The sequence below is a fragment of the Galdieria sulphuraria genome (genome assembly GCF_000341285.1).
Source record: "Galdieria sulphuraria unplaced genomic scaffold scaf_15, whole genome shotgun sequence".
NCBI classification, from domain to species: domain Eukaryota; phylum Rhodophyta; class Bangiophyceae; order Galdieriales; family Galdieriaceae; genus Galdieria; species Galdieria sulphuraria.
The window spans coordinates 66,164-89,386 of NW_005178460.1; the positions used below are offsets into that span (position 1 = coordinate 66,164).

Genomic DNA, 23,223 nt, shown 5'->3' on the forward strand with positions numbered 1-23,223 from the left:
GGGTATTTCAATATGGAAACCAATAAACTTGTGAAAAGTAGAGATGGCAATTACTTCTCTTGTGACAGGTTTCGTCAAATACATGAACGACTTGTGGAAGAGCGCCAGTCTAAACTGTATTGGAAGACAACGGAATATTCCCAGCTGTATGGTCTCTTATTGAGAGGAAGCAAACCTTCCAACAAAGTAAAACATTCTCTGTTCCATTCCAAAGATTTCATTGCGGGTAGAATAGTTCCTCATATATCACTTATACCAAGCGACGTTGAAGAAGAAGTTCCGTTGTATGGTTTGTTGAGGTGTTGGGTATATGGTTCTAGCGTTGATGACCTTTATGCTGACAATCATAATACAAAAGTAGCTGAATTACAGTTGCCATCAAAGGAAGATATCCAGGTCAGTAGTGAGGAGAGTTTTGCTTTCAGTCCTCGGCCAACGAAGAAAGACCATAGTATAACGTTGGAGAGGAGTGGTGCTTATACCGCAAAGCAATTGTTGGAGGAACATTTGACACATTGGAAGGTATTGTATTTCTTATTACTTCCAGTTCTTTGTTGATATCTCAGCCTTTGATAGAGATGTCGGAAGATTCTTGTTCAAGAGATTCGTACAAAACGGTCACGAGTAACCTATTCTTTAAGAGGACGAGAGTTGCTTGAAAGAATATTAAGTACGCAGAGGGATAAAAAAGGATATACAACCGATAACCAAGTAATGTAACTTGTCTCTTTGAACAACTTTTGGTTCGAAAGACCATGCTATTTGATTTTGTATATTTTTTATGGAAGCAATATACGAATCATTTATACAAGTTTATAGTAAATTTAATTCTTTTAATCATTTTTGATGAATTGTTTGATATAAAGCTTTATAAATATGGATATATTCAGTCATCTTTTGAGTCGTGCAGAATTGTGTGGGTGTAGAGACCAATGCATACTATTCTTCTTCAGTATATCCAACAGTTCATGTGTTAAATACTTTTGTTATGTCAGAAAGAAATCCTGAAGGTGGATATACTCGCAACAGAAGGGAAACACCAGACATATCGGAAGACGACCAGTGGTTACAACGACTTCGGGTTGTCAGAGAGTTGTGGTTCTTACGCGAACAGGCAAGCAACCACATTCATTGTTGAATGTTGACGTATAAAGAGTATTCTAGGCTAGAGTAAGAGCAGTAGGGCAAGAATTTCTTCAGAGACTAGAAAGAGTTGTCGTAAGTGAAAGGCGTTTATGTGAGTTGGGTTCTTAAGGTTACGTTGGATAGCGAGAACATGCTGCCCAAGTTACTACTTTAGTGAATAACAGCAGCTCAAGAACAAATGTGGGTACGTATTCACTTTATCATTTTTATTTTCATAAAAAGATTCAATCTTTTGTTCTTGGTAGGAGAAAACAACGGTACGAGAATGATTCTCATCACGTAGTCACTCATTCCTTTTTTGTAGTACAAATAGAGCCTTCAAGTGATGACGAACTAGAAGCTTCAGTGCATAATTATACTATGGAGGATGTAGTTGCAACTGCGGATGGAGAGACTGGACAACAAGAAGCGACCTTAACTATGGTTTGGAACCCCATGTTGAAATTCCAGGTGTTCCTCAGGAGGTATGTATCCTGTATATAAAACGTTTACTGTTTCATTCAATTACTTATTATTCTCTTTATAGCACTCAGTATCCACAAGTGCTCCTTCCACACATGTTCTCGAAGTCTTTCCTGGTCGTTTTGATGATCTATCCAGTCGCATGAGAGCAGATTCTAGAGATAATATTCAAGGAAGACATGTCGTTTCTAATACATTGGAATCCCGCTTTAGAGAAGATTTGGAACGTCTATTGCTTGGAAGGTTAAGAAGTCCAGACTTTTTACCTCCACAAGTTTTGAACAGAAACGAGCATGATATGCTATTATTTGGAGATGACCAAGACTGGAGACATGACCCTGAAATATCCAATGAGCATTCTTCTCATGAAGATGTATCGATGGAACGGAATATCGATTATCTGAAGAAGGCTGTTCAGATTCTTCAAAGAGATGTTGCATCCTTGAAGAATATTGTAAATGCATCTTTTGATATTCAATTGGACATTCAGCGTTCCATCAGACAGGAACTGGCTGGAGTCTTAAGTGGTTGTTCTTCCACAGAGAGCAATCCAAAGTTATATTCTCAATGGAAAGCGAGTGAGAAGAATTGTTTGATTGAGGGAACCAGCTTTTCTAGAGGTGTTTGTGTGATATGTGCAGATGCAGCTGCCGACAGTTTGTTATATCGTTGTGGTCATTTATGTACTTGTGCCATGTGTGGAAGACAGTTGATTGCAACAGGACAGGTAAGCATTCCAACCACGAGTTGAAGGAATTCTATAAAGTGCATAGTCATGTCCAATGTGTCGAGCTCCTATTCACGACGTGATTCGTGTTTATGCTCCCGAACTAGAATAGGCAAAACATTTATTGTCCAATTATATATTATGTTCAATTGAGAAAGCCAAATATGGAATAAATATCCCTAATAAAGTAATAAACAAAACAATAAGATATTTGCAACGCATTTGAATCGTTCCTACACAACGAAAAATACTTGAAGTACCATTATTTCTTAAAATTCCAAAACCTATACTTACCTCTATACTTACCTGATATTACAAGTCCTCATGATGCTCTTTTGAGAATGTCCCAAGGTTTTGTTGGAAGACTTGAGTTTCGATTCTGATGCCTCAAATACTCTCCAAAACCTTAATGTCTCATCACCCGCTCCAGAAACTACAGTTTGACCATCAGGACTCAATGATAAATGCAAAACTCTCGAAGTATGCCCAGTAAGCTCCGCCATTTTTACCATAGATGGATATTTCCACACAATAAGCTGATTCTGTGAGAACCCGTGACTGCTTACAATCTCTTTGTCGTGTCGATTCCAGATCAAAGCACACACTTGACTCTTTGTATCAATCGACTGTAAACAGGCACCTGTGGTGGTATTCCAAAACTTGATAGTTCTATCTGCCGTTCCACCACCACTTGCAAGTAGATGAGTTTGCCAAGGACACCAAGCAATAGCTTTTACGGCAGCATGATGATGATCCAAACGATATTTGGGTTGATTGGAGTGAAAATGATCCCAAATCATTAACAAATTGTCGTTGCCTCCCGAAGCCAATTGAGACCCGTCAACATTCCATTTCAACCCACATACCTATTATTCAAACTAAGGAAGAGTAACTATCACATAAATGAACAAGTTACTTACTTCTTGTTCATGTCCTCTCAGCGTTTCAACATGATGCTGAGCAATCCGAACATCATGATGATGAATAGTTGTATCTCTCGAACCACTGGAAAGAATAGGACCATTCCATGCAAGACATCCTACTCTTGAAGAATGACTATGCATCTTTCGAACTTGTCTTCCTCTTTGAGTATCCCACAATTGTACCTTAAAAAGATAAGAATTCGATGTTCAAAAGGTTGTTCATTTAACTTACATCTTTCATACTCGTTCCAACTGCCAAATGATGGCCATCAGGAACCCAACTCACAGAACATATCATTTCATCTTGAGAAACATTGCACAATTCTTGAATATCTCCAGTACTTGCATTCCATAGATATACAGAAGAACCCAAAGCAACTGCCAAGATGTTCTCGTGATTCCAATCTAACAAGTTGAGATAATAGTCATCCACCAACTCTGGAGCATCCAGAATACGATCAGGTGTTTGAGGAATATGACGTATCATTCTCTTTCTCTGTTCCGATATTTGTGGCATATTCTGAGAGTACAAAACTTTCAAGGAATTGACATATCCTTCTTGAGGTTTTGGAGCTTTTTGCTTAAATGTGAGGATTTTGCTTTGTGGGCGTTCTTCATGATAAGAATTTTGTAAAAGTGAACTTGCCAAAGCACTTTGATAGTGATGACATGCTGGCGAGTCCTTTCCACTATTCCATTCAACGTTGTCCATATGAGAATCTAGAAGACTCGAACTATTTTGATTGTTTTCCTTTCCATAATATTCTTGTTGTAGATTTAGTCTGGAAACTTCAATATTCATCACATTACGATTAGGAATAAAACGATCCCCCTGAGTTGTCCAAAGATTCATTCCTATCCAACCTTAGGAGCACTAGATGCAACTTACTTGAGGTGTCTTATTTGGTGTTTTAGAAGTTCTATCCAGCTGTTCCTTTCGCTTTCTTTCCCATCTAGCAAGAGGAGCACATTCTAATGGTGTATTAAAGTCTTCCAAGGAATAACTAGTCATGACAGACAAGAGTAACAAAAATGTCCAAAATTGGAATCTTGTAACGGTTTATTCATTTTAAAATTTCTTCCGCTTTGAATGATGCTTAAAGGAGAAAGTTGCTCCTTTTCTCTTCAAAGACTTTTCTTTTTTTTCCTTTTGAAGTTGCCACACTTTAGTCCAATAGTCCTTTTCTTCATCCCCTTTTAATACCCAAAGTACTGGAAATTTATCTCTCAAGTTCGGTTGCCGTTCTTGTAAACAACTTACAGCTTCTTTTGCACTGTTTGGTTGTGCAAAACGAATATAACCAGTAGATTGACCACGAGAAAAGTCAACCCAAGAAATTTCACCAAAAGAGGAAAACACTTGTTTGATTTCTTCTCGAGTTACGCTCTCTCCTATATTTTCCAGACCAAGAATGAGACCTTGCTGAAAAGAAGATTCTTCTGGTTGAGAAGTTTTATTCTCGTTCTCGGACGAGTCTGCCTTGCTTTCTTCAGTCGAATGATTGGCTTTAGAAGGTTGCTCTTGCTTTTTTCGCTTAAAATACTCATCCTTGCTAAGAATCGCCAGTTCCGAACCGGACTTATCCTTTAAAAACTCTTCTTCAGCTGCTCTTTGGGCTGCTTCTTCAGTCTCAAACTCAATAAATGCAGAGCCTTTAAATTTCTTAGTGTCGGGATATCTTCGAAAACGAACTGAGCAAACAACACCATATGGAGCAAACAACTCCACAACACTTTCAAGTTCTGGTTCCTTTTGTTGAGGGAAACCTTTGACATAAATAGTTTTGCGCTTATTGCTAATGGAGCAAGGCAATGCAGACTTCCGTCTTAGTTTGGTTCCATCCTCGTTGAGCTCTACAAGATTTGAGTTTTTAAGAGCTTCTCTTATAATTGACATATCGGTCGTGAGTGATCTTAAACGTTTAAAGCTTGCAATAATATCCAAATAGACGTAGCCATCTCCTGACTCTCCAGTTTTTGAGCGCAAAAACTTGTCTCTTGGAAGGTTGGCATCGGAAAAATAAAACTCTACTTGATTTCTTACTTTATCTTCCAAGGAAGCTTCTTTAGGAACCGCAGCGATAGCCGTCATTGTTTCATAACCAAAACAACGTCGCTGAGCATTTCGATCACTACGAGAATTTCCATTTGTGAGAGAAGACTGTGACACTTCAAGTTTCGGTAATGCCTTGCCAAAAGTAAGTGTTGTGCGTTGTTCAATTCTGTTTAGCAAAGAATCGTATTTGATTGTTACTTTTAAGAGCAGCTGCTTTTGGGTTTTCCACCAATATTTTTTGGCAGTCGGTTCAGAAACGTTATTTCATCGCAGTGGAACGTCGTCTTCATAAATTTGCTTCTAATAGTTGTCAACACCTTTTCATCTGCAGAAACATTGAGGCTTCAGGAATGTCTACTATTTCAATGAATCCACCTTGTATCCTGTTGACTAACGATGATGGTGTCACTAGTCCTGGCATACTATTGTTGGCGAAAAGATTTACATCTTGGGGCTGCAAAGTAATTGTGGTAGCACCAGACACGGACCAAAGTGCTTGTAGTCATCGCTTAACTATGTCGAGTGATTTACGCATGAAACAACTGCGAAACTTTGGTGAAAACATTTTTAGTGTCAGTGGATCTCCAGCAGACTGTGTTTCTGTGGCTTTAGATCCCAACGGTTTACTTTATTATAAAAATTTAGTGCCAACGATGGCTATAAGCGGTATCAACTTGGGTCCTAATACTAGCCATGACGTGTTGCATAGTGGAACTTTTGCTGGAGCAAGACATGCTGCATTTTATGGTGTCCCTTCAGTAGCAACCAGTTTAGCCTCCAACGATATGAGGGAAGAGAATATTTTGACTGCTGTAGAAGCAACGTTTCAGCTTTGTTCCAAGTTGTTGACATTTTTGCCTCAACGTCCCAAAAATTTTCAAAGACCACTTTCTACATTTTATCGGCGAAGGGTTGAAGAAAGTCTTACTGAAGATCAGTATTTTGATTTGCTTTTGCAGTGTTTTCAAACAGGAGACTTGTTATTGAATTTGAATGTTCCTTCCAAATGGAATGGAAAGTTTCTTTCCACTAGTTTAGGAGGTGTATTTTATCGAGATGTGTTACAAAGGGTTTCAGAAAAGGAAGAGAATTCGAGGTCAACAGAAGATGAGATATTTCGTCTAGTTGTTCACGGAGGAATTGACTTTGTACCAGATGAACGATTGACCGACATTGAAGTTTTACGAAAGAAGTTTGCCAGTATAACCTGCTTATCTACTTGGCCAGAGACACATCCATTTGAGATACCTTGTTCCGTTTTAAAGTATGCTTTACAATCGTCCAAGAATGGCTTTCCAACTTGGATTGAAAAAGCATTAGAGCTCCAAAGTCAATTATAGCGTTTGTCTTTATACAAATATTCTAAAAATGGAAATCATCTTTGAAATCCAATCATTCTTTGATTGTGTAATGTTTTAACATTCCCCAAAGAGAAAGGAGGGAGTTGGGTTGCGCGCCTTTTCTTGCAATGCATTCTGAAGCAACTCGAAAAAGACCAAATGGTATCGATATCGACTCTGTTATCAATCTACCAACTATAGAAAACTCTAGAAAGCGTAAGAAAAGTCCGGAAAATGGAAGGTTGACTCTCCATAGTCACCAAGTCGATATTAACAACTTGACCCAAAATGGGTCTGTTACAAGTGAGATAGATAGTCACACAGTGCCACGAGATCCCTCTGAAGATAAAACAAACGACAGATGGGATGATAAGGAAACGTTTGAAGACTTGAATAAAGAGTTCATGGAGAGAAACCAAGATCGTGCAAGTGCAGGAATCATTGAAAAGGTATTCTTGATGAACTTTATGTGCCATCGAAGCTTCGAAGTCATATTGGGTCCCAACGTGAATATACTACAAGGACCTAACGGTAGTGGTAAGAGTGCCGTAATAGCAGCAATTCAGGTTGCTTTAGGAAGCAAGGCTCTATCTACAGAGCGTGGTCACTCATTATCCGAGTTGGTTCTCCAAGGTGCAGATTATGCACTGATAAGACTTCGTATCAAGAATAAGTCACCAGCTCAACAACAAGAGTTGTACGATAATCGATATCGACCCGACCTCTTCAAAGATGCTATTGTTATTCAACGGAAAATCTTCAGAAATGGAGGTAGCGAATGGAGCCTTTTTGATGCAGAAAACAGAAAAATGGAAGGTCTTAATCCTCGACAGGAAGTGGAGAAATTACTGCGTCATTTTAATATTTATGTCGAGAATCCAGCCACTATTGTTCCACAACAAAGGTGGAAAGAACTTTTACAATTGAAGAAGGGTGATGACCTCTATGGATTCTTTTTGGAAGCAACAGGACTCCGAAATTATGAACGCAACTTGATGGAATCTGAAAGTAAGAGAAAGCAATCGGAAGTTGCAATACAGCAAAAGCTAGAAATGGTCCCTTCGTTAGAGAAAAAGGTGAAATTTCTAGAACAAGAAAGGGGTGCCATACAGAATTTGGACCAATTTAAGCAAGATTTGAATGATTTGGAAAAGGAATATGCTTGGAGACTTGTATTACAGGCGGAGAAACAAGTGGATGATAAAAGACGAGAACAATATGAGAAAGAAAATCTTTTAGATACAAAGAAAGAAGCTGTCAAGCAGTTGGATAATCAAATTGACTCGTTAAAAGCCCAAGTGCAGGAGAAAGAAGGCTTTATTAATGAAGTGGCCGAAAGAATGGAAGCGATTCGTGAGCGACGCAAAGAAGTTGATAGTGCCCAACGTCAAAAGCAAGTTACAAAAGATAGTCGTGGAGCTGAATTGACGGTTTGCAAAGCAGCATTACAGAAAATTAAGGATTCCATCAATGAATTAAAGGAAAGACACCGTCAACTAAGTGAAAACGACTCGTCAGAATTGCAACAGACTATTTCTATCGAGAATGAAGTCAACTCTTTAGTCCGTGAAAGAGATTCGTTGGATGAAGATTACAAAAACAGTTGTCATATTATCGAACGAAAGACAGAAGCACTTGAAAAATTGGAAAATGAACTGGAAAGAATGAATCTTTCTATCCAGACTCTTAAACAAGAAGCTACAGAAGCTGAACATGCAGTTGCAAAGTGGCAAAGAGCGTCCAGAGGAAATGTTTGTGAACGTTTTGGAGTTGATGAAGCATTCAAGCGGAATATCGATCGTTGTGTTGCTGCTGGAATGTTTCATCGACCTCCAATAGGTCCTATAGGGTCCTATATAAAGGTGAAAAATGTAAAATGGGCTCGAGCTATTCAAGAGTGCATTGGTAGGAATATTCTTGGAAAGTTTATTGTGTCCGATCATCACGACCGCAAATTATTAGCAAGTCTTGGTGGAAATGTCTCTGTGGTGGTTGTGACTTTCAATAATAGCCGTTATACTTTGCGAAATTCAGATTTACACAATTATCGCACAATGATTGATGAACTTCTTGTGACTGATGCACTTGTATATAATACTTTGCTTGATTTATGTGAATTGGATATGAATTTGTTGTTTGATTCGTTACATGAATGCATCGTTGTTGCTCAACAAAAACTGCCCAATGTCAAATGTTGTTGGTCTGTTGAAGGCAAAAGAGTTTTCATGCGCAATGGAGGCCTATTCCATAGAGGTTATCTCTCCAATGATCCCATTCTTCTTACTGAAGACTTTGGACGAGCTGAGAAGGATGCAGCTGCAAGATATAAGAACTTGAAGGAAAAAATTCAGTTAAACATCAAACAAGCAAAGGAGGCTCAAAAGACACAACTGAATCTAAGGCAGGATATAGATCGTGCTATCGAACGACGAAGATGCACTTTAGAACAGAAGAGAAATGTTGAAAGGAAAATAGCTGAGAAGCAACAGGAACGTGAGGATCTTGAAACTATGAGAGATAATGACACAATAACGGAGCGACTTGCAACGTTGATGGCAGAAAAAGAAGAGAAGGAACAACAAATTGTTCTTATTGAAGGCACCATAGATGAGTTAAATAATGAACTCTCAACTCTTACGGAACAAATGAACGAGCTGAGGAATGAGGTTCACCGATTGACTCAAAACTATGACGATATTTACAAGTTTATGCAGGACAAGAAGGAAGAATGCGAAGGCCTGTATAGAAAGAAAGCCGAATTGCAAAGAGAGGTTGAACAGAACTATTCCTACATCGAAATGATCGCTTCTGAAGTTGTAACTTTGGAAAATGAATTGCAAACAAAGCGTAACGAAACACAAGAAAAATACGGTCCTCCTTTAACAGAATGGAAATATTCATCTTTAGAGGCTGTGGAAAATGCCATTACATATTTGACAGAACAAATCAAAGTGATGAATGAAAGGTCTCCTGGTAGGACTCTTGTACAGATAGTTCAGGAATTGAACGAATGCAAGACGAAATTAGAAAAAACGAATAGACAACTCTCTCATTTGCACACTGTAGTTAAGCGTATATCTGATAATATAGCAAATTGGAGAAAATCCTATAGTAAAATGCATAAGAGAGTGGAAAGAACTATCCAGTTATATTTTGCTCTTTTTATGAGTCATCGAGGTCATAAAGGAGAGTTGCATATTGACCGAAAGAGGAGAACTGTTTCTATCAAAGTTTCTGTAGCTTCTCAGCGCAAAAGCAATGGCACATATATCTTAACGGAAGACCTGAAATCTTTATCTGGAGGAGAAAGATCTTATACTACACTATCGTTTATGCTAGCTTTAGGTGAAGCATTGCAAGTGCCATTTCGAATATTTGATGAGTTTGATGTATTCATGGATGAAGGAAACCGTCACACTGCTTATCAAATTATATTTGACGAAGCCAAGTCGCAAAGGAATAGACAATTTATCTTTCTGACTCCATTGCATCTCCCCTCAGTTATTTGTAACAGTAATGACTTGAGATTTATCACATTACAGCCTCCTAGTAAGTTAAGGAAGCTAACTTTTACGTGTTTTATGTTAACATTTTATGTTTCAAGGTAGAAACAGATGGATGAATATGGAACAACAGATTCTGGATGAAAATGAATATTCTTAAACTACTTGATCCTCCACTCCGTTGAAGACGTTCATAGTCATTTACAAAAAGAATGGCAATGTATATATACACGTGAGACAACTCATATTACTGGCTTAAAATTGTAGGTTTTTCTATCCGTTGGGAAAACTATAGAGAAAGCAGAAAGTATTGAATTCATTTGAACGATGAAAAATAGAAGAAGCAGGATGGGAAAAGCAAATTTTAAGATAATAAAAAGTTACATCGACAGAATCATAAGTCAAAGATAGCACACACAAGAACGTAGCAACTCCAAACTTTACCAATTATATTTCTTCTTGTTGCTAAGTTACGCATGCAAGAATATTGAAGCTTCCTATTCCTCCACTATTTGTTTGGACGATATTTGTATCAGTTCCAACGACTTTTTTGCTTCCATTACGTGATTGGCAAATTTGACTTGACTTGAATAGATATGACGAATAATGCCGTTAGAGTCGATGATATAGGTGCATCTACCTGGAAGAATGAACATAGTGTTTGGCACTCCGTAAAGCTTTCGTACTTTTCCTCCTTGATCAGACAGCAAAGTAAAGCTCAGCTGATGCTCCTTGGCAAGAGATTTATGACACTCTACAGTATCCGAACTGATACCAAATACTATTGATTCCATTCAATATACATATTTATTTATAGAACTGCCATGATAAAGCATTACCTTTTGCATTAAGCTCATCAAAATAGGACATACTATCCCGAAAGAAACAAGCTTGTCGAGTACAACAATAAATCTAAGCTTATGAGTGTGCAGTTCGTTTCAGATGAACTAAATATTACCTTATCCTAAAAGCATCTTCAGTGACCATGAAACAATCTAATACAAATAAGGCTACCTTAGGATAGAAGAAAAGGACCATCGAACACTTTTCTATGAAATCACCAATCTCTACCATGTTGCCATCTTGGTCCTTCAACTGAAAGTTTGGAGCTTTGTCTCCTACTTGCAACTTCAAATCAAAGTATTAGAATGTTTTGTTTTGATACCACTTTAGAGACTTACTTTAGTCATATCAAATGTCTGCTGCAAAAATTCTTCACCGCGTGGAAGCTGGCATACAGCAACATGATTGTAGTGATAATGACGTGTCTATCCATGGCGAGATAGCTTCCGAGTCCATGAAAGAAAATCTGATTGAGGGACAACGTTTTTCCAGCAGATGCAAATTTTGTATTGCTATAAATAGCGTTTTGAAGTAACTATGAATCTCTCTTTGGTAGAAGTTAAAAGTATCCATTGAGAGCAACACCATCAAATCAATCAATAGATAGATAGAAAGATGATAGCATATTTGAATTGTATTTTCTTTTATGCCGAAAGCTTGGATAATACAAGAGAGTATAGCAAATATCAACTATATTCTCTCTCTCTCTCTCTTTCTTCTATACCATATATTGCTTTTCCATGTTGTAAACGAGATGTGCGTAACCCTTTTCTATTTTCTATGTAAGGATGATAAGAGAGTCATTTTGTCTTAAGCTCTCGAGTCCTCGTTCCATCGATGGACGCCCGCCATAATTGAATTCTTCAGCAATTTCAAGTTAGTTATGTACGGAGATCACGCAACCGCACTTGTTCATCATTTATACAAGAGCTCTTCTTTGCCTCCTTACAGTGTAGGTTATAATATACGAATTTGGAAAAATATTTAAAGAATCATTTCCTAATTTATACAGGAACATTTGGTTCGTCAAGTCACAGAAGAAATAAACGAACTTTACACTCGTCTAGTTCGACTATTGGAAAGAGTCAACAACGACCTTACTGACCCAAAGATTGGAGGAACAGCGATCTTCTTTCACCGTATTATTCTCCGCAACAAGCGCTGCGTTCTTGCATATTTGTAAGAAGTGTCAAATGTGAAATGGCGCAATCTAAGCATTGCTTTCTTAGACTGGATAGATTCTATCGATTACGTGAGAGTAGATATCTTTCTTTACCGGAACAATGGGAAGAAAATACTAGTGCCTCTGAAAGAGAGTTGCTCGGACAGTATGAACAACTTGTAGCCACGTATAGTGACAACATGCAAATAGATGTTTCTTCGGTAAGTTTGACTTTTTTTGAATCACATACAATTTTTCAAGTATTACGTAGTCTTTATATCCACCTCAAGCACTATTTCTAGAAGTGAAGGTGATCAAGGACTGTGGAACTATCATGACTGAGAATGGCCCTGTGCACTTAAGAAAGGATACTTTGCATTACTTGAAAAGAGCAGATATTGAATTGCTGATTCAACAAGGCTATCTTTTACCTATTTCCTAATACATATTCTCACATGGGTTCCAGTCAAAACCCCTTTATTGAAATATAGGAATAGGACTTGCTATGTTTGGTTCTTATTCCATTTTTCTTTTATTCTTTTCAAAACATCCGCGTTGCTAGGTCCAGGTACCCATTGATGCGTTTCAAAGTCGTAAATGACGTTAGGCCTTACTCCTGTACCTTCACAACGTTCACAAGTGGTGTACTTTTCCCCGTTGCATTGATTGCAAAGAATGCTATCTTCTTCGTCAGGACCTATTCGTACATTTCCTCTTCCGAAACAGTACAGACATTTTACTTTTCCTCTTCCTAAACAAATAAGACATTTGTTTCCCTGCTTGAAGGTGAACACAAGAATGGTTGCAACTCGGTTACAGTTACTTACGGGTTCCTCATAAATATTCCAACTAGGATGGAGTTCAGAAGCAGGATTAATATCCATTTCATTCGATGAGACACTATCTTTGTTTTCCTTGTTGCTGTTTTCAGTCGAATCGGAAATTTGCAAGAAAGTGGTAAACACAGCAATATCTTTCAATCCAACTCGGCTTTTTCTATTTCTACAAGAAATTCTAGGCATTCTCTTGCCTTGAAACTGTAACCTTTGCTTCTGACAACTCCAGCAACTACCAATGAATAATAGTTTAGGCATCGTGTTGTGTGCGGTGATCAGTCCAAATCGGATGAGTAAGAAAATGGACTTTTGACTGAGTGACGAGTGACAGGTTTGTGTATGAAGAGACATCGTAGTTTTGATGACCTGGAACTGAGTCCCTATAAAACTTTGAGTTTTGAAAGAAACCAGTATTTTACAACAATTCTTTCTCCTAAGAACTTGAATATGCCTATTAGACCTCAAGAAAGTTATTCTCAAGGCTTACGAAAACGAGCAGCTTCCTTGGAGGAAAACGCCCAAAGAGATGGCGACGATGAAGCGAATAAACTAATTGTCAACTCAAAAAACTCCTCGAAGAATAAAGTGTTGGAAGCTAATGACTTGTTGGACGAAGACAAAAAGTCGCTTCATCACGGGAGGCAACCAAGGACATTGACGAGTCGTTCTCCTAGAAGAGATATTCTCTCTTTGGAAAGACATAGAACTTGTTCAGTAACTGGTGAGCCTCCCGTACCTACGAGAAAGTTTACTGCCTCACCTTTACTTCGTACTTGCTGTTTGTTGTTATCCGGCTCTCTCGTACTGTTTATGACCAGCTTTGCAGTATATCTAAGAAATTATATGGCTGCAGCTCATTCCGTTTCTTTTGTTTTTGTGACTTGTTTGTTTTTCGGTCCAGTATCATTTGCAGCAGTTATTATTGGTTTACACGGTTGTTGTGCAGCCAATGTATCCATCTCTAAAGCTTCATCCAAAACTATTCGTATGACTATGGCTATATTTCTCATTTATCTTGTGATCATTTATATTTTTCCTTTTGATCGTCAAGAATGGTATGAAAATACTGCCAAACAAGCTTACAACCGGTGGATGCATAGCAGCAGTTCCAAGTCGAACAATACATTTGTAGATCCTCAAGACTATTTCCTATCCAAGTTTTTGGAAAGTTACAAGTTTCGTATATTATCATATAATATTTTTATTAGGCCTCCTGGAGTCACCAGTAACGGAAATGATTACAAGGACGAAAGACTTGTTCGTTTTCTCTCGCACATGATGCGTTATGATATTATTTGTTTACAAGAGTTGTTTACTTTGGGAAGTGATCGATGGCAAGCTCTTACAAAAGCAGCACGAATATTTGGTTTCTATTATGAAGCACATTTAAAACGCAATCTATTTTCATGGTTACCCAAAGTTGTAGATGGAGGAGTAACCATTTTAAGCAAATTTCCAATCGTGGCTACAGACTCCATATTCTTTAAGCGTTCCAGTTATTCTACCATCGACTGCATCGTAGCCAAAGGAGTCTTATATGCCAAAATAGAGTTGCCCTTTGTAGAACCTCGTTATCTTCATTTATTTTCTACACATTTACAAGCTGGAGATGAACCTTTGGAAGAAATGATGAATATCAAATTGACTCAATTGGAACAAGCACGAGAGTTTATTTACTCCAAATTGAATTCCGAAAGGAAAGAGTTGGTCGTGTTCTGTGGAGACTTGAATGTGAATGGACGAATGAGTGTTGTCGATGGAAGAGATAGTAAAGAATATTTTAAGATGATGCAGTTGCTCTCCGCTTCTTCTTCATCATCTGGATATTCAAAAATACCTTCCTTAAGATGGAAAGATGTCATTAGAGATAGTTATCAAGGTATGCATCCAGTGACCGTTGGTGATGCAGATGTAGATGAATATGGTCAATTATTGCGTACTTGGGAACTTCAGTTGGCTTCCAAAGGGGATCGGGGTTGTCGTAAGAGATTGGATTATATTTTATTCGATCCACGAAACAGTGGATTGGATATTTCTAATAAGAGTAGTTCGAAAGTGGAGACTTTCTTTGTTTCCGAATTGTATAGAAACAAGGAATCTTCTATAGAAACCACTCAGAGTCAAGAACTGGATGTGAACAGACCAGATATTGAAAATAGTAGACAACTTGCATTTGTTCAACTTTCTGATCATTACGGCGTCTCTTCTTCCTTGGAATATATTCAATCTTTATGAATGAACCCAGAGTCTACTTTATTTTTTGACTGTAATAATATTTGGTTAATGAATAAAGTAGAACGCCGCTAATTGCAATAGCTGAACCAATTGCATTGGCAGGAGTGATAGGATTCTTGAACACCAATAATGAAGTGATTATAATAACCACACGTTTCATTGTATTTCCTACCGAATGAGTTATCGGATGAACGGAATCCAAAGCATAGAAAGCCACTTCATTATACAAATAGAAGAACAGTCCGGAAGTCAATAACCCAGTTATCAATTGCATACTAGTTGTTTTCCCACTAGTAGCCAATATCCAACCTTGATACAGTTTGGGACCTTCCAATATAAGAGCTACTGGTAACAATATGAATGTCGATAAAATTGTTAATACTGCGAATAGATTTGCCGGACTCATATGTTTATAGGAGGTTTGGTCATTCATAGAAATTTTGGAAAATATGTTACGACTAGTAAATGCAAAATTGGAAAGCATAGCAGCCATGAAACCTGTCCAAGTAAAGGAAAGTTCAGTAACAGAAGCGATTATGACACCTCCAACGACCGGTAAAAGAGAAAGATAAACAGGAATAGGAAACACTGAACGTAAGATAACAGCTGAAGCCAAAACGTTGACAAAGGGTTCAAGTGCTTTTACTACGTGAGTAAAAGATATTGCAACGGCACCTAAAGAAACGACTGTCGATATATGGCCAATTGTATGTGCTGCTGCGACTGGTAATAGTCTTTTGATATCTTCCAAAGGAATATGTGGTGCCTTTCTTAGATGAAGCAACCATAACGGAACAACATAAAATACACCCACTGCCAATTGCACCCAAGCAACTGTCCAAGGAAAAGGATAGGCATTCAACAATTTCTTATTGGAAATGTTATAAACGATATTAAAAGCATACCATAAGAAGAAATAGGAAGCAACTTTCAACTGACGTTTCCAACTGGCAGTATTTTGAGAGGGCTGTGAAGCTTCCGTCACTTTGATGGATTCTTTAGAAGGTTCATCCAAGGAAGTGTTGGCTAAACAATAAAACTGTGGAAGACGACGAGCTTTGGCTACCAAGTATTGTCTGGTTATCCAATCAAACTTTCGCATCGGACAACTCCAACGACTATCTCATATTTAGATGAACAAGTTCTATATTCTAATCAATATTCTATTTACCGTAAGGCATATTTGTCTTTGAATACACACTCATTTGTCGATTTCCATATGCTGTGACTAGAAATAAACACAAAATGATTCAATGAATGCTTTAAAGTTTTTCGAAAGTCCATATCCATTTCTGAGGTTTCACACAAAAAAGCCAATCATCTAATCAACATTGAAAAGGGAGATTGGAAAGAGCTCAATGAGATTCTTGTTTTATTATGCGAGGCAAAACGGATTCAAAGCACATCTTAACAGTCAAAAGAGATAGTCATATTCACAGAATCCTTCTCTTTAAACACATATCATAGTTTACTGCGACTGTTATGCTCTATCCAATCGAATGCAATGGGAGCTAACAAATGAGGTGGTATTCCAAAAGAGTCCACTAAAGGCAACGCTTGTTCTCGAAGTTGCATACAAAGTTCAACGACAACTCGATGTAGTCTCTGAGCATCTTCTGGAGATAAACAGTTGTAGCGTAAGAAACAAGATTGCTTATCAATCAGGTGTAGAAGAAATAGAGTCTGACATTGTTTCAAAATATTTCTTGTAGAGAGGTCGGTTTGACTCGCTTGCTCAATCAACTTTTCAGAAAGTTCTGCAATCAGCAATTCGGTATGTGCTCTACCAACTTCCGCCTACAATAAACCCAAAATATTCATTCTTTATCTCCAAACAATCCACTTTATAAATACTTACGGCCAAGTCTAAACATTCATTCCAAACTTCGAAGGAAGACTTGCCTTGTTTGCTACGTTTCGCTACTTCCTTGGCCAAACTAGCAACAAGCTTAGATTCCAGTCGCTGCAAAATGAGTCGAGAAAATGTAATGGAACGAATGTCTTCTGGAAGCCGTCCAGTTAAGAAACTTTGATCATTCATATACGATAACGGTCCAACAAATTTTCCAGCTTTCATCTGTTTAAGAAAATCATTCAATACACTCTACACATTGCAGTTACTATAAATGTCAATAGGAATGGGAACTAAACCTTACTCGGCTAACTTGTTGCAATAATACCAAATTATCGCCTTCATAAGTTAATAAGACATCAAAGGAACTCTTCAAAACACCAATTCGATTTTCACTTTTATATCCTTGACCTCCACAAGCTTCTCTACATTCTTGTAAAGTATCTCTCATTTGCCACGTCATCAAAGACTTAAAACCTGAACTCCAAATATGCAATTCCTTTAGATTTTCGTTTGCCCGATTACGATAACGCGATTTTAAATGATTGGCACATAGAGTCATAATACAGCTATTTTCAACTTGAGCATCATTTTTCAACATTCTTCAACACAAAACTTACGTAGCAGCCAAGGGTGGCATTAGCCTTATCTGATGACTTTGATAGTTCATGATCGGTATTTCCACTCCCTCTGTTGGACCTATCAGTAATTATCAAGTCCTTGTCATCAACTGATATGTTATCTATCACGAGCCATTATTCTTACCAAAAGCTCTTCGAGAAAGGCCATATCTTATAGCAATAGTCAAACCAACCATCGACTGATTCATAGCCGAACGAGAAATACTAACACGACCTCCAGTCAAGGCACCCAACTGTGCAGCAAACCTTTCGTCTGCAGTCTTATATACTGAAGAATAACTGCCATTGGAAGAGACTTGATTGAATCTCGCCAACATATGTTCTCGAGGTATGCGAACCTGGTCAAACCATATACGTCCATTGTCCACTCCATTTAAACCCATCTTATGACCACAGTCAGCTAAAGTGACTCCATTTACTATTCTTCCATCATCTTCACGAATTCGAACTACAAATGGATGAATGCCATAGTAAGTTCCATTCAAGGATAGTTGCGCAAACACTGTTGCCCAACGAGCATTGGTTGAAGCTCCTCCTATCCAATACTTTTGTGCAGTTTCACAAGGAGTATGAATGATAAACTCTTGTGTGGACTTGTCATAAGTTGCTTGAGTCTCAATACCTCTTACGTTGGAACCATGACCCAACTCTGTCAACGCAAAACAGCCGTGCATAGAACAATCTTCTACCTTTGGAAGCCATTTCTGCTTTTGCTCGTCTGTTCCTAAAAAAGCAATGGTAGAGCCAAATAGGCCATAGTGCACAGTCATTGCAACACTCAACGAATGGTCATACATTTCTACACATTCAAAAAAGGCGTCAAATCGGGCCTAAATGATAAAAAAACTGTCAATATGATGGACTCTTGTCTATCTATGCAAAACTTGCTCTATCCTTGGGTTGTCCAGAAGTAAGAGTTCCTTTCAACAATCCCAACTCATTCAATCGAGACCAACGTCTCCTCAACAAATTACGTTCTTCTTCCATAGTTATCCCATAGCGAAATTGAAACAATGGCTCTTTGAAAACTTCAAACAATCTTTCTCTCAGGTCCCAGTCATGGTCCACAAAGAGAGGATAAAGTTTCTTAGGTTCAAAGGTTGGACTAGGAGAAGCTCGTTCAGGTGGAATATATTCCATACAAGGAACAATTTCAACTCCACTATTCTCACACTTCATTCCAAAAGAACAAACCAAGTTTTCCTGATGCACGTTCACAACTCTTCCTCAGATGGATTTTGTTTCTGCATTTCAAAGCGACAAAATCATTTCTTCAAGCCACCGTTTGACTTGTCCATTAGACATCGATGAGTATATATTTCGTCTTCTTTATTTATTATGATGTGTTTGATTATACTACAATGAATACAACTCTTAAAGGTTATTTGAACTCTATATAACAAAGCAACAGTACTTCAACTACGTTGTCTCTTTCGGGAGACCTTTGAGTGTTCTCCATTCAAGTCGGTCATCTTCCTTCTAGTTACTAAAAACTCATCCTGTTGAAGAATAAGACTCAAAGGAGTACATTTCATACTTTTATCCCATCTAAAGAGACATTCATAACCTTGAGAAAATGCTGTGCGTACTCTTGAAACTGCAAAACTATTCCTTCCCAACTCATTTTCTTCATCTCGAGGATCTTCTAATGAAAGCAAGTTGGGACGATTTATCTCAAAAGGAAATCGCTCCACCTTTTCGTAATAATAACCGCCATTCTTCACTGAAATACCCGTTTTCATATAATTGAAAAGTCTTCCATAAAGTTGAAAATATGATAAAAGCAAAGAACCGAGATTGGAAATAAATCCTTCCTTTCTCATATCAGGAAAATTCACAGGAATCATTTGCAAATGAGATATAATGGAGAGTAGTAATAAATATGAACCAATTCCTCCTTCATGAACTTCATTCAAAGCTCGTTGATGAAGAAAACATTTGATAACCATCATAAGAGGACGCAAAGATGGATATCTCTTTAAATACTTTTGAATATGTCGGACATTTTCTATTCCGTTTGTTCTTCCAAAAGAGATATCACATTGTATACCTGTTTCTCTATCGGTAACTTTAATGATTGGAACTCTAGCTTTATCAATAGCCATAACTCGCCGCATTTTGTTGGTTTTACGTCTCAATACATCTGCCAATAGATGCAACTCTCGTTTGCTTCCATTTTCTGGAGAACTCAATATGCACAAGTCAATATCGCTAGTAGGAAGATAAAGGTTAGTTGCAAAAGAACCAAAAACGTGGACACTTGAATTTGGCCATATTTGTCGTATTATCTCAGTAACTCTTTCTATGAGTTGTTTTCGTTGTTTTGTTTCCTCTCGGGTACCCGAAACAAATCGTTCCAATTCTAATATTTCATAATGGAGAGCTATTATCGGGTGTTCTGCTCTCTTGATCCGTTCTTTTGTTCCTTTGTTAACTATCCAACAAGGAAAAACAAAGGAGTCATCTTTATCCAGTTCGTTTGATTCATCCCATTGGGAGTGAGTCTCCGATAAGGAATGGTCCGTTCTTGAGTCCAATGGAATAAAGTCATCCAAGTGCTTATGTACCATTTCTTTGGTTTCTTTCTTTCTATACTGACTTAGAATGGTTCGAATGGTTTGGGCTCCCAAGGTTGGTTGGGTTTCTTCCCCAACTAACCAAGCGTCCATGTTTCCAATACAGTTCAGTTGCCTTTGTCTCAATATTCTAAAAGGTATTATATATTTTGTTGTCTGTATTGTCAAACCAATTTATTCAAACACAAACTCTGGGTCTTTCCACCAACCTAACAATATCCAACGTCCAAGAATCCCAACATAAATGTAAACATAATCAGCAAAGTCTCGAACATGAATCACCGTACAAATACCGACATTCCATATGGTCCAATCCTTATATTCTCCTATCACAAAGGCCAATCTAACGATGAGAAAATATACTTACTTGCAAATTGAATAAATAAGGTGCAATTCGTACTCGAAGTTTATCTATTTTAGCTTCCTTATGTCTGGCCAGAATAGGTGCTTGAGTCTTTATCCATTGAAGGAAGCTGGCTTCACTGGGGTTAGTAGCAAATAGTAACAATCCAATCAAAGCAACGATTCCAGTAGAAGATGGATGATGAACCATCAACCAAATCAGACCAATTCCAACCAATTGAGCCAAACTCCAACCCACCAGTTTCAATATACGACCAGGTATAAGACCAATCCCTGTTTCATGAGGAGGAGCTGAACCTGCTCCGTGTCTAGCAGCTGCATTCAATAAAGCACTGCTATGAGGTCCATAGGATACTTTTTCACCCGTATCTGTCCTTTTGGGTTCCACATCGGAAGCAATCATCGCAGCCAAACCAATTGAACTCGTTAATAATAGGCTTTGAACACTCCCACTGGACTTGGTTCTCCAGACTTTCTTCCAAGAGAACCACTTCCAAAACAATTGCTTCCAGGAAAGCTTCAAACGTGAATATCCATGGTTGTATTCATCTTTGCAGCTATTGGAACTGACAAAAGGACGATTATTATTATTATTATTATTATTTGCTGGAGTCTGCCTACTGCAGTGATTGAATACAACCTCTTCACTGGTTAATTCCCTATTTCCAATGCCAAAAGAATCAAATAAAGATACCCATATTAGATTATTTCTATACAAAAATGATTCTTGACAAAGGTAATGGGTATTCCTTCCAACCAGCTTCGATAACTTTGAGCCTAGTGAATTACAGAGCTGCGTCGACGAAACAATATCTCCTATACTTGCCATTGGACGCTTCCATTCCCTACCCATAACAACTAACAAACGCTGTACTACTCTATTTTGGTTTTCTGCAACTACATTCGTGGATTTCCATAACTTTAAGAATACTCGGTGGGTTGTTGGCTTATTCCATAAGAATCTTCCCATGGCCCATAAAGCCATTGGATATTCCAAGTTGAAAAATATTTTATTTATGCTTTATAGATAACATTCCTTTTCCGTGTAGAAATACAAAACCAAAAATAATCACACCAAACAACATACTAAAAGCTGCAGCATAATAAGGGTATGCTTGTAATATAAATCTTTCATATTCATCATGTCGAAAAGGTCTTACCGAGACAACTTGAGATACTTGAATAGGTGAATATCCTCGACGATAATATTCAATAGAAAATTTGTAAACTCCTATTCTATCCGGTATTCTAAAGCGGGTATAATATGAGCCTTTTGTTGTATCCACACAAGTCAAAGTCTTTCGAATATAAGGATCCAACATGATAAACTCCAATTGCACATCGTTTCCTAGAAATGGTTTCCAACGATGTTCTATACCATTCCATTCTTCAATATCCACTAAAAATTCTATTTCATCCTCAACTCGATACATATGATAGGATGAATGATTTGTAAGCAATTGTCCAACTTTGTGATGTCTCCAGTTTTGTGTACGTAGCATTCCTCGTTCACCTAAAGTCCAACTAACTATTTGAGAACAAAAGTGCTTATTTCCTAAAAATGTTGTTTGTAAAGAATTGGCACAAATATCTGTTGAGCCAGATAATAAGACACGAGCTCCATTTCTTGACTGCAACGCAGCCATCATGACCGTTTCTTCACCACTAACTATAGGCAAATCAGTAATTCGAGTATTTGGAAAATAGGAATAGGAAGAAGATGAACCCCATAAGATGGGAAATATTAGTTCTCTCTTTGGAAATATTCCCATACCAATTCCATGATATACAATCGGTTTGTTTTCAGAGTCCACGTAAACTACAGAAGAATTGGTAATTCCAGTAGCCAATACAGCAGAATGTTTTCCACCAAAGTGAGAATCCCAATCACTAGAATAGTAAATATGATCCAATACAAGTGATTGAGGTTCATCCAACTCACAACCAAAACTTTCAAATAACTACCCATATTCATCCATTCAAATAAGCATTCCAATCCACAAAAGTAATAAAACAAAATAATCTTACTTTGGAAGTAGGCTCTTCATAACCCGTGTTTGCAAAGAATATGACGTTTCCTCCAGCTTCCACAAAATCCAATATATCTGCTCGTTCAAGGCCTGTCGTCATAATACCAAAAGTCTTGGGACACAAAAGGAATAGATGAGAAAAGCGGTATTCTCCATCTTCTGAAGTTAAAGACCAATTGAGATCTTGGGCTGTTTTCACAGTCAGTTGATAACCCTTTTCTATTCAAAACAAAACACTTCAGTCACAAGTACACAAGACATCCCATAAACTAACCTTCCAACGTAGAAAACAAAAAGGAGTGACTTTGATATAGTTGTTTGTCGTCCACTAACACTAAAACTTTTGGATCGATGAAAGAAATGCTATCAACTGCAATACAACAAAGTAATACAAGTGTCAGCGTAAGCCAACGCATCATCAATGGTTGAATAGTCATTGTCAATAATTATTCTAATGAAATGCTTCATCATGTTTTCAACAAGACACAAATAATTGAGTATGAAAAGTTTTTATATATGATTGGTTAT

The 23,223-nt window shown here is 37.7% G+C and overlaps 15 protein-coding genes across 16 annotated transcripts; 6 read left to right on the top strand and 9 right to left on the bottom strand.

Annotated features, from left to right (window-relative positions):
* The first annotated feature begins 7 nt into the window (after positions 1-7).
* On the top strand, positions 8-880 carry Gasu_21560 (uncharacterized protein). The gene is made up of 2 exons (XM_005706945.1): positions 8-522; positions 577-880. The coding sequence occupies exons 1-2, from the start codon at positions 13-15 to the stop codon at positions 718-720; spliced, it is 654 nt and encodes a 217-aa protein (XP_005707002.1). The 5' UTR covers positions 8-12; the 3' UTR covers positions 721-880.
* A 7-nt stretch (positions 881-887) lies between these two features.
* Gasu_21570 (protein binding protein / zinc ion binding protein) lies at positions 888-2,388 on the top strand. Its single transcript, XM_005706946.1, has 5 exons — positions 888-1,114; positions 1,165-1,218; positions 1,270-1,403; positions 1,520-1,610; positions 1,673-2,388. Exons 1-5 carry the CDS (start codon positions 989-991, stop codon positions 2,357-2,359), a joined length of 1,092 nt encoding a protein of 363 aa, XP_005707003.1. The 5' UTR covers positions 888-988; the 3' UTR covers positions 2,360-2,388.
* A 21-nt stretch (positions 2,389-2,409) lies between these two features.
* Positions 2,410-4,277, bottom strand: Gasu_21580 (cell division cycle 2, cofactor of APC complex). Its single transcript, XM_005706947.1, has 4 exons — positions 4,148-4,277; positions 3,491-4,090; positions 3,256-3,441; positions 2,410-3,201 (listed from the first exon to the last, which is right to left on the bottom strand). Exons 1-4 carry the CDS (start codon positions 4,268-4,270, stop codon positions 2,638-2,640), a joined length of 1,473 nt encoding a protein of 490 aa, XP_005707004.1. The 5' UTR covers positions 4,271-4,277; the 3' UTR covers positions 2,410-2,637.
* Positions 4,278-4,282: 5 nt separating this feature from the next.
* On the bottom strand, positions 4,283-5,477 carry Gasu_21590 (lupus La protein). Its single transcript, XM_005706948.1, has one exon. It carries the CDS (start codon positions 5,348-5,350, stop codon positions 4,328-4,330), a length of 1,023 nt encoding a protein of 340 aa, XP_005707005.1. The 5' UTR covers positions 5,351-5,477; the 3' UTR covers positions 4,283-4,327.
* Positions 5,478-5,647: 170 nt separating this feature from the next.
* Positions 5,648-6,738, top strand: Gasu_21600 (5'-nucleotidase). The gene has a single exon (XM_005706949.1). It carries the CDS (start codon positions 5,680-5,682, stop codon positions 6,652-6,654), a length of 975 nt encoding a protein of 324 aa, XP_005707006.1. The 5' UTR covers positions 5,648-5,679; the 3' UTR covers positions 6,655-6,738.
* Positions 6,739-6,757: 19 nt separating this feature from the next.
* On the top strand, positions 6,758-10,549 carry Gasu_21610 (DNA repair protein SMC6). The gene is made up of 2 exons (XM_005706950.1): positions 6,758-10,203; positions 10,259-10,549. The coding sequence occupies exons 1-2, from the start codon at positions 6,783-6,785 to the stop codon at positions 10,315-10,317; spliced, it is 3,480 nt and encodes a 1,159-aa protein (XP_005707007.1). The 5' UTR covers positions 6,758-6,782; the 3' UTR covers positions 10,318-10,549.
* A 41-nt stretch (positions 10,550-10,590) lies between these two features.
* Gasu_21620 (peroxiredoxin Q/BCP) lies at positions 10,591-11,357 on the bottom strand. Its single transcript, XM_005706951.1, has 4 exons — positions 11,339-11,357; positions 11,116-11,285; positions 10,997-11,028; positions 10,591-10,938 (listed from the first exon to the last, which is right to left on the bottom strand). Exons 1-4 carry the CDS (start codon positions 11,345-11,347, stop codon positions 10,655-10,657), a joined length of 495 nt encoding a protein of 164 aa, XP_005707008.1. The 5' UTR covers positions 11,348-11,357; the 3' UTR covers positions 10,591-10,654.
* Positions 11,358-11,757: 400 nt separating this feature from the next.
* Gasu_21630 (GINS complex subunit 1) lies at positions 11,758-12,543 on the top strand. The gene is made up of 4 exons (XM_005706952.1): positions 11,758-11,952; positions 12,013-12,179; positions 12,230-12,383; positions 12,424-12,543. The coding sequence occupies exons 1-4, from the start codon at positions 11,884-11,886 to the stop codon at positions 12,502-12,504; spliced, it is 471 nt and encodes a 156-aa protein (XP_005707009.1). The 5' UTR covers positions 11,758-11,883; the 3' UTR covers positions 12,505-12,543.
* Positions 12,544-12,562: 19 nt separating this feature from the next.
* Positions 12,563-13,367, bottom strand: Gasu_21640 (heat shock protein binding / unfolded protein binding protein). The gene is made up of 2 exons (XM_005706953.1): positions 12,990-13,367; positions 12,563-12,938 (listed from the first exon to the last, which is right to left on the bottom strand). The coding sequence occupies exons 1-2, from the start codon at positions 13,347-13,349 to the stop codon at positions 12,666-12,668; spliced, it is 633 nt and encodes a 210-aa protein (XP_005707010.1). The 5' UTR covers positions 13,350-13,367; the 3' UTR covers positions 12,563-12,665.
* Positions 13,368-13,417: 50 nt separating this feature from the next.
* Gasu_21650 (sphingomyelin phosphodiesterase) lies at positions 13,418-15,188 on the top strand. The gene is made up of 2 exons (XM_005706954.1): positions 13,418-15,079; positions 15,124-15,188. Exons 1-2 carry the CDS (start codon positions 13,446-13,448, stop codon positions 15,149-15,151), a joined length of 1,662 nt encoding a protein of 553 aa, XP_005707011.1. The 5' UTR covers positions 13,418-13,445; the 3' UTR covers positions 15,152-15,188.
* A 23-nt stretch (positions 15,189-15,211) lies between these two features.
* Gasu_21660 (sugar-phosphate:phosphate translocator, DMT family) lies at positions 15,212-16,567 on the bottom strand. Its single transcript, XM_005706955.1, has 2 exons — positions 16,405-16,567; positions 15,212-16,351 (listed from the first exon to the last, which is right to left on the bottom strand). The coding sequence occupies exons 1-2, from the start codon at positions 16,521-16,523 to the stop codon at positions 15,247-15,249; spliced, it is 1,224 nt and encodes a 407-aa protein (XP_005707012.1). The 5' UTR covers positions 16,524-16,567; the 3' UTR covers positions 15,212-15,246.
* Positions 16,364-18,927, bottom strand: Gasu_21670 (acyl-CoA oxidase). Of its 2 annotated transcripts, none has more exons than XM_005706956.1 (6): positions 18,615-18,927; positions 17,851-18,556; positions 17,706-17,784; positions 17,390-17,654; positions 17,092-17,337; positions 16,364-17,030 (listed from the first exon to the last, which is right to left on the bottom strand). In XM_005706956.1, exons 1-6 carry the CDS (start codon positions 18,903-18,905, stop codon positions 16,695-16,697), a joined length of 1,923 nt encoding a protein of 640 aa, XP_005707013.1. In that variant the 5' UTR covers positions 18,906-18,927; the 3' UTR covers positions 16,364-16,694. The 2 variants fall into 2 exon arrangements, with proteins under 2 accessions (XP_005707013.1, XP_005707014.1); XM_005706957.1 differs by having other exon boundaries at positions 16,573-17,030.
* A 98-nt stretch (positions 18,928-19,025) lies between these two features.
* On the bottom strand, positions 19,026-20,417 carry Gasu_21680 (DNA polymerase sigma subunit). Its single transcript, XM_005706958.1, has one exon. It carries the CDS (start codon positions 20,393-20,395, stop codon positions 19,142-19,144), a length of 1,254 nt encoding a protein of 417 aa, XP_005707015.1. The 5' UTR covers positions 20,396-20,417; the 3' UTR covers positions 19,026-19,141.
* A 13-nt stretch (positions 20,418-20,430) lies between these two features.
* Positions 20,431-21,547, bottom strand: Gasu_21690 (uncharacterized protein). Its single transcript, XM_005706959.1, has 2 exons — positions 20,670-21,547; positions 20,431-20,617 (listed from the first exon to the last, which is right to left on the bottom strand). The coding sequence occupies exons 1-2, from the start codon at positions 21,516-21,518 to the stop codon at positions 20,477-20,479; spliced, it is 990 nt and encodes a 329-aa protein (XP_005707016.1). The 5' UTR covers positions 21,519-21,547; the 3' UTR covers positions 20,431-20,476.
* Positions 21,548-21,552: 5 nt separating this feature from the next.
* On the bottom strand, positions 21,553-23,157 carry Gasu_21700 (oligosaccharyltransferase complex subunit beta (Wbp1)). Its single transcript, XM_005706960.1, has 3 exons — positions 22,970-23,157; positions 22,694-22,914; positions 21,553-22,626 (listed from the first exon to the last, which is right to left on the bottom strand). The coding sequence occupies exons 1-3, from the start codon at positions 23,109-23,111 to the stop codon at positions 21,676-21,678; spliced, it is 1,314 nt and encodes a 437-aa protein (XP_005707017.1). The 5' UTR covers positions 23,112-23,157; the 3' UTR covers positions 21,553-21,675.
* Positions 23,158-23,223: the final 66 nt, after the last annotated feature.

What these genes read in the sequence shown, in the direction of transcription:
- Gasu_21640 (XM_005706953.1), bottom strand. Translation starts at nt 13,349, where the DNA reads ATGTCTCTTCATACACAAACCTGTCACTCGTCACTCAGTCAAAAGTCC. An exon ending in GGAATATTTATGAGGAACCC is followed by an intron (nt 12,939 to 12,989) that starts GTAAGTAACTGT and finishes ACCTTCAAGCAG; the next exon opens with GGAAACAAATGTCTTATTTG.
- Gasu_21680 (XM_005706958.1), bottom strand. Translation starts at nt 20,395, where the DNA reads ATGGACGCTTGGTTAGTTGGGGAAGAAACCCAACCAACCTTGGGAGCC.
- Gasu_21690 (XM_005706959.1), bottom strand. Translation starts at nt 21,518, where the DNA reads ATGGGTAGGGAATGGAAGCGTCCAATGGCAAGTATAGGAGATATTGTT. An exon ending in CTTATTTATTCAATTTGCAA is followed by an intron (nt 20,618 to 20,669) that starts GTAAGTATATTT and finishes GGAGAATATAAG; the next exon opens with GATTGGACCATATGGAATGT.
- Gasu_21670 (XM_005706956.1), bottom strand. Translation starts at nt 18,905, where the DNA reads ATGAAGTGTGAGAATAGTGGAGTTGAAATTGTTCCTTGTATGGAATAT. An exon ending in CCTTTCTCGAAGAGCTTTTG is followed by an intron (nt 17,785 to 17,850) that starts GTAAGAATAATG and finishes AATTACTGATAG; the next exon opens with GTCCAACAGAGGGAGTGGAA. An exon ending in TATTGCAACAAGTTAGCCGA is followed by an intron (nt 17,338 to 17,389) that starts GTAAGGTTTAGT and finishes TGCAATGTGTAG; the next exon opens with AGTGTATTGAATGATTTTCT.
- Gasu_21570 (XM_005706946.1), top strand. Translation starts at nt 989, where the DNA reads ATGTCAGAAAGAAATCCTGAAGGTGGATATACTCGCAACAGAAGGGAA. An exon ending in AGAGACTAGAAAGAGTTGTC is followed by an intron (nt 1,219 to 1,269) that starts GTAAGTGAAAGG and finishes TACGTTGGATAG; the next exon opens with CGAGAACATGCTGCCCAAGT. An exon ending in TTCCAGGTGTTCCTCAGGAG is followed by an intron (nt 1,611 to 1,672) that starts GTATGTATCCTG and finishes TTCTCTTTATAG; the next exon opens with CACTCAGTATCCACAAGTGC.
- Gasu_21620 (XM_005706951.1), bottom strand. An exon ending in GAAGATGCTTTTAGGATAAG is followed by an intron (nt 11,029 to 11,115) that starts GTAATATTTAGT and finishes CTTTCGGGATAG; the next exon opens with TATGTCCTATTTTGATGAGC. An exon ending in TGATGAGCTTAATGCAAAAG is followed by an intron (nt 10,939 to 10,996) that starts GTAATGCTTTAT and finishes TGGAATCAATAG; the next exon opens with TATTTGGTATCAGTTCGGAT.
- Gasu_21610 (XM_005706950.1), top strand. Translation starts at nt 6,783, where the DNA reads ATGCATTCTGAAGCAACTCGAAAAAGACCAAATGGTATCGATATCGAC. An exon ending in TATCACATTACAGCCTCCTA is followed by an intron (nt 10,204 to 10,258) that starts GTAAGTTAAGGA and finishes TTATGTTTCAAG; the next exon opens with GTAGAAACAGATGGATGAAT.
- Gasu_21630 (XM_005706952.1), top strand. Translation starts at nt 11,884, where the DNA reads ATGTACGGAGATCACGCAACCGCACTTGTTCATCATTTATACAAGAGC. An exon ending in CTTCTTTGCCTCCTTACAGT is followed by an intron (nt 11,953 to 12,012) that starts GTAGGTTATAAT and finishes TAATTTATACAG; the next exon opens with GAACATTTGGTTCGTCAAGT. An exon ending in TGCAAATAGATGTTTCTTCG is followed by an intron (nt 12,384 to 12,423) that starts GTAAGTTTGACT and finishes CAATTTTTCAAG; the next exon opens with TATTACGTAGTCTTTATATC.
- Gasu_21600 (XM_005706949.1), top strand. Translation starts at nt 5,680, where the DNA reads ATGAATCCACCTTGTATCCTGTTGACTAACGATGATGGTGTCACTAGT.
- Gasu_21590 (XM_005706948.1), bottom strand. Translation starts at nt 5,350, where the DNA reads ATGACGGCTATCGCTGCGGTTCCTAAAGAAGCTTCCTTGGAAGATAAA.
- Gasu_21580 (XM_005706947.1), bottom strand. Translation starts at nt 4,270, where the DNA reads ATGACTAGTTATTCCTTGGAAGACTTTAATACACCATTAGAATGTGCT. An exon ending in CACCAAATAAGACACCTCAA is followed by an intron (nt 4,091 to 4,147) that starts GTAAGTTGCATC and finishes TGGACAACTCAG; the next exon opens with GGGGATCGTTTTATTCCTAA. An exon ending in TGAGAGGACATGAACAAGAA is followed by an intron (nt 3,202 to 3,255) that starts GTAAGTAACTTG and finishes TTTGAATAATAG; the next exon opens with GTATGTGGGTTGAAATGGAA.
- Gasu_21560 (XM_005706945.1), top strand. Translation starts at nt 13, where the DNA reads ATGGAAACCAATAAACTTGTGAAAAGTAGAGATGGCAATTACTTCTCT. An exon ending in AACATTTGACACATTGGAAG is followed by an intron (nt 523 to 576) that starts GTATTGTATTTC and finishes AGCCTTTGATAG; the next exon opens with AGATGTCGGAAGATTCTTGT.
- Gasu_21700 (XM_005706960.1), bottom strand. Translation starts at nt 23,111, where the DNA reads ATGCGTTGGCTTACGCTGACACTTGTATTACTTTGTTGTATTGCAGTT. An exon ending in TTTGTTTTCTACGTTGGAAG is followed by an intron (nt 22,915 to 22,969) that starts GTTAGTTTATGG and finishes TGTTTTGAATAG; the next exon opens with AAAAGGGTTATCAACTGACT. An exon ending in ATGAAGAGCCTACTTCCAAA is followed by an intron (nt 22,627 to 22,693) that starts GTAAGATTATTT and finishes GAATATGGGTAG; the next exon opens with TTATTTGAAAGTTTTGGTTG.
- Gasu_21650 (XM_005706954.1), top strand. Translation starts at nt 13,446, where the DNA reads ATGCCTATTAGACCTCAAGAAAGTTATTCTCAAGGCTTACGAAAACGA. An exon ending in ACTTTCTTTGTTTCCGAATT is followed by an intron (nt 15,080 to 15,123) that starts GTATAGAAACAA and finishes CTCAGAGTCAAG; the next exon opens with AACTGGATGTGAACAGACCA.
- Gasu_21660 (XM_005706955.1), bottom strand. Translation starts at nt 16,523, where the DNA reads ATGGATATGGACTTTCGAAAAACTTTAAAGCATTCATTGAATCATTTT. An exon ending in AAAGACAAATATGCCTTACG is followed by an intron (nt 16,352 to 16,404) that starts GTAAATAGAATA and finishes AATATGAGATAG; the next exon opens with TCGTTGGAGTTGTCCGATGC.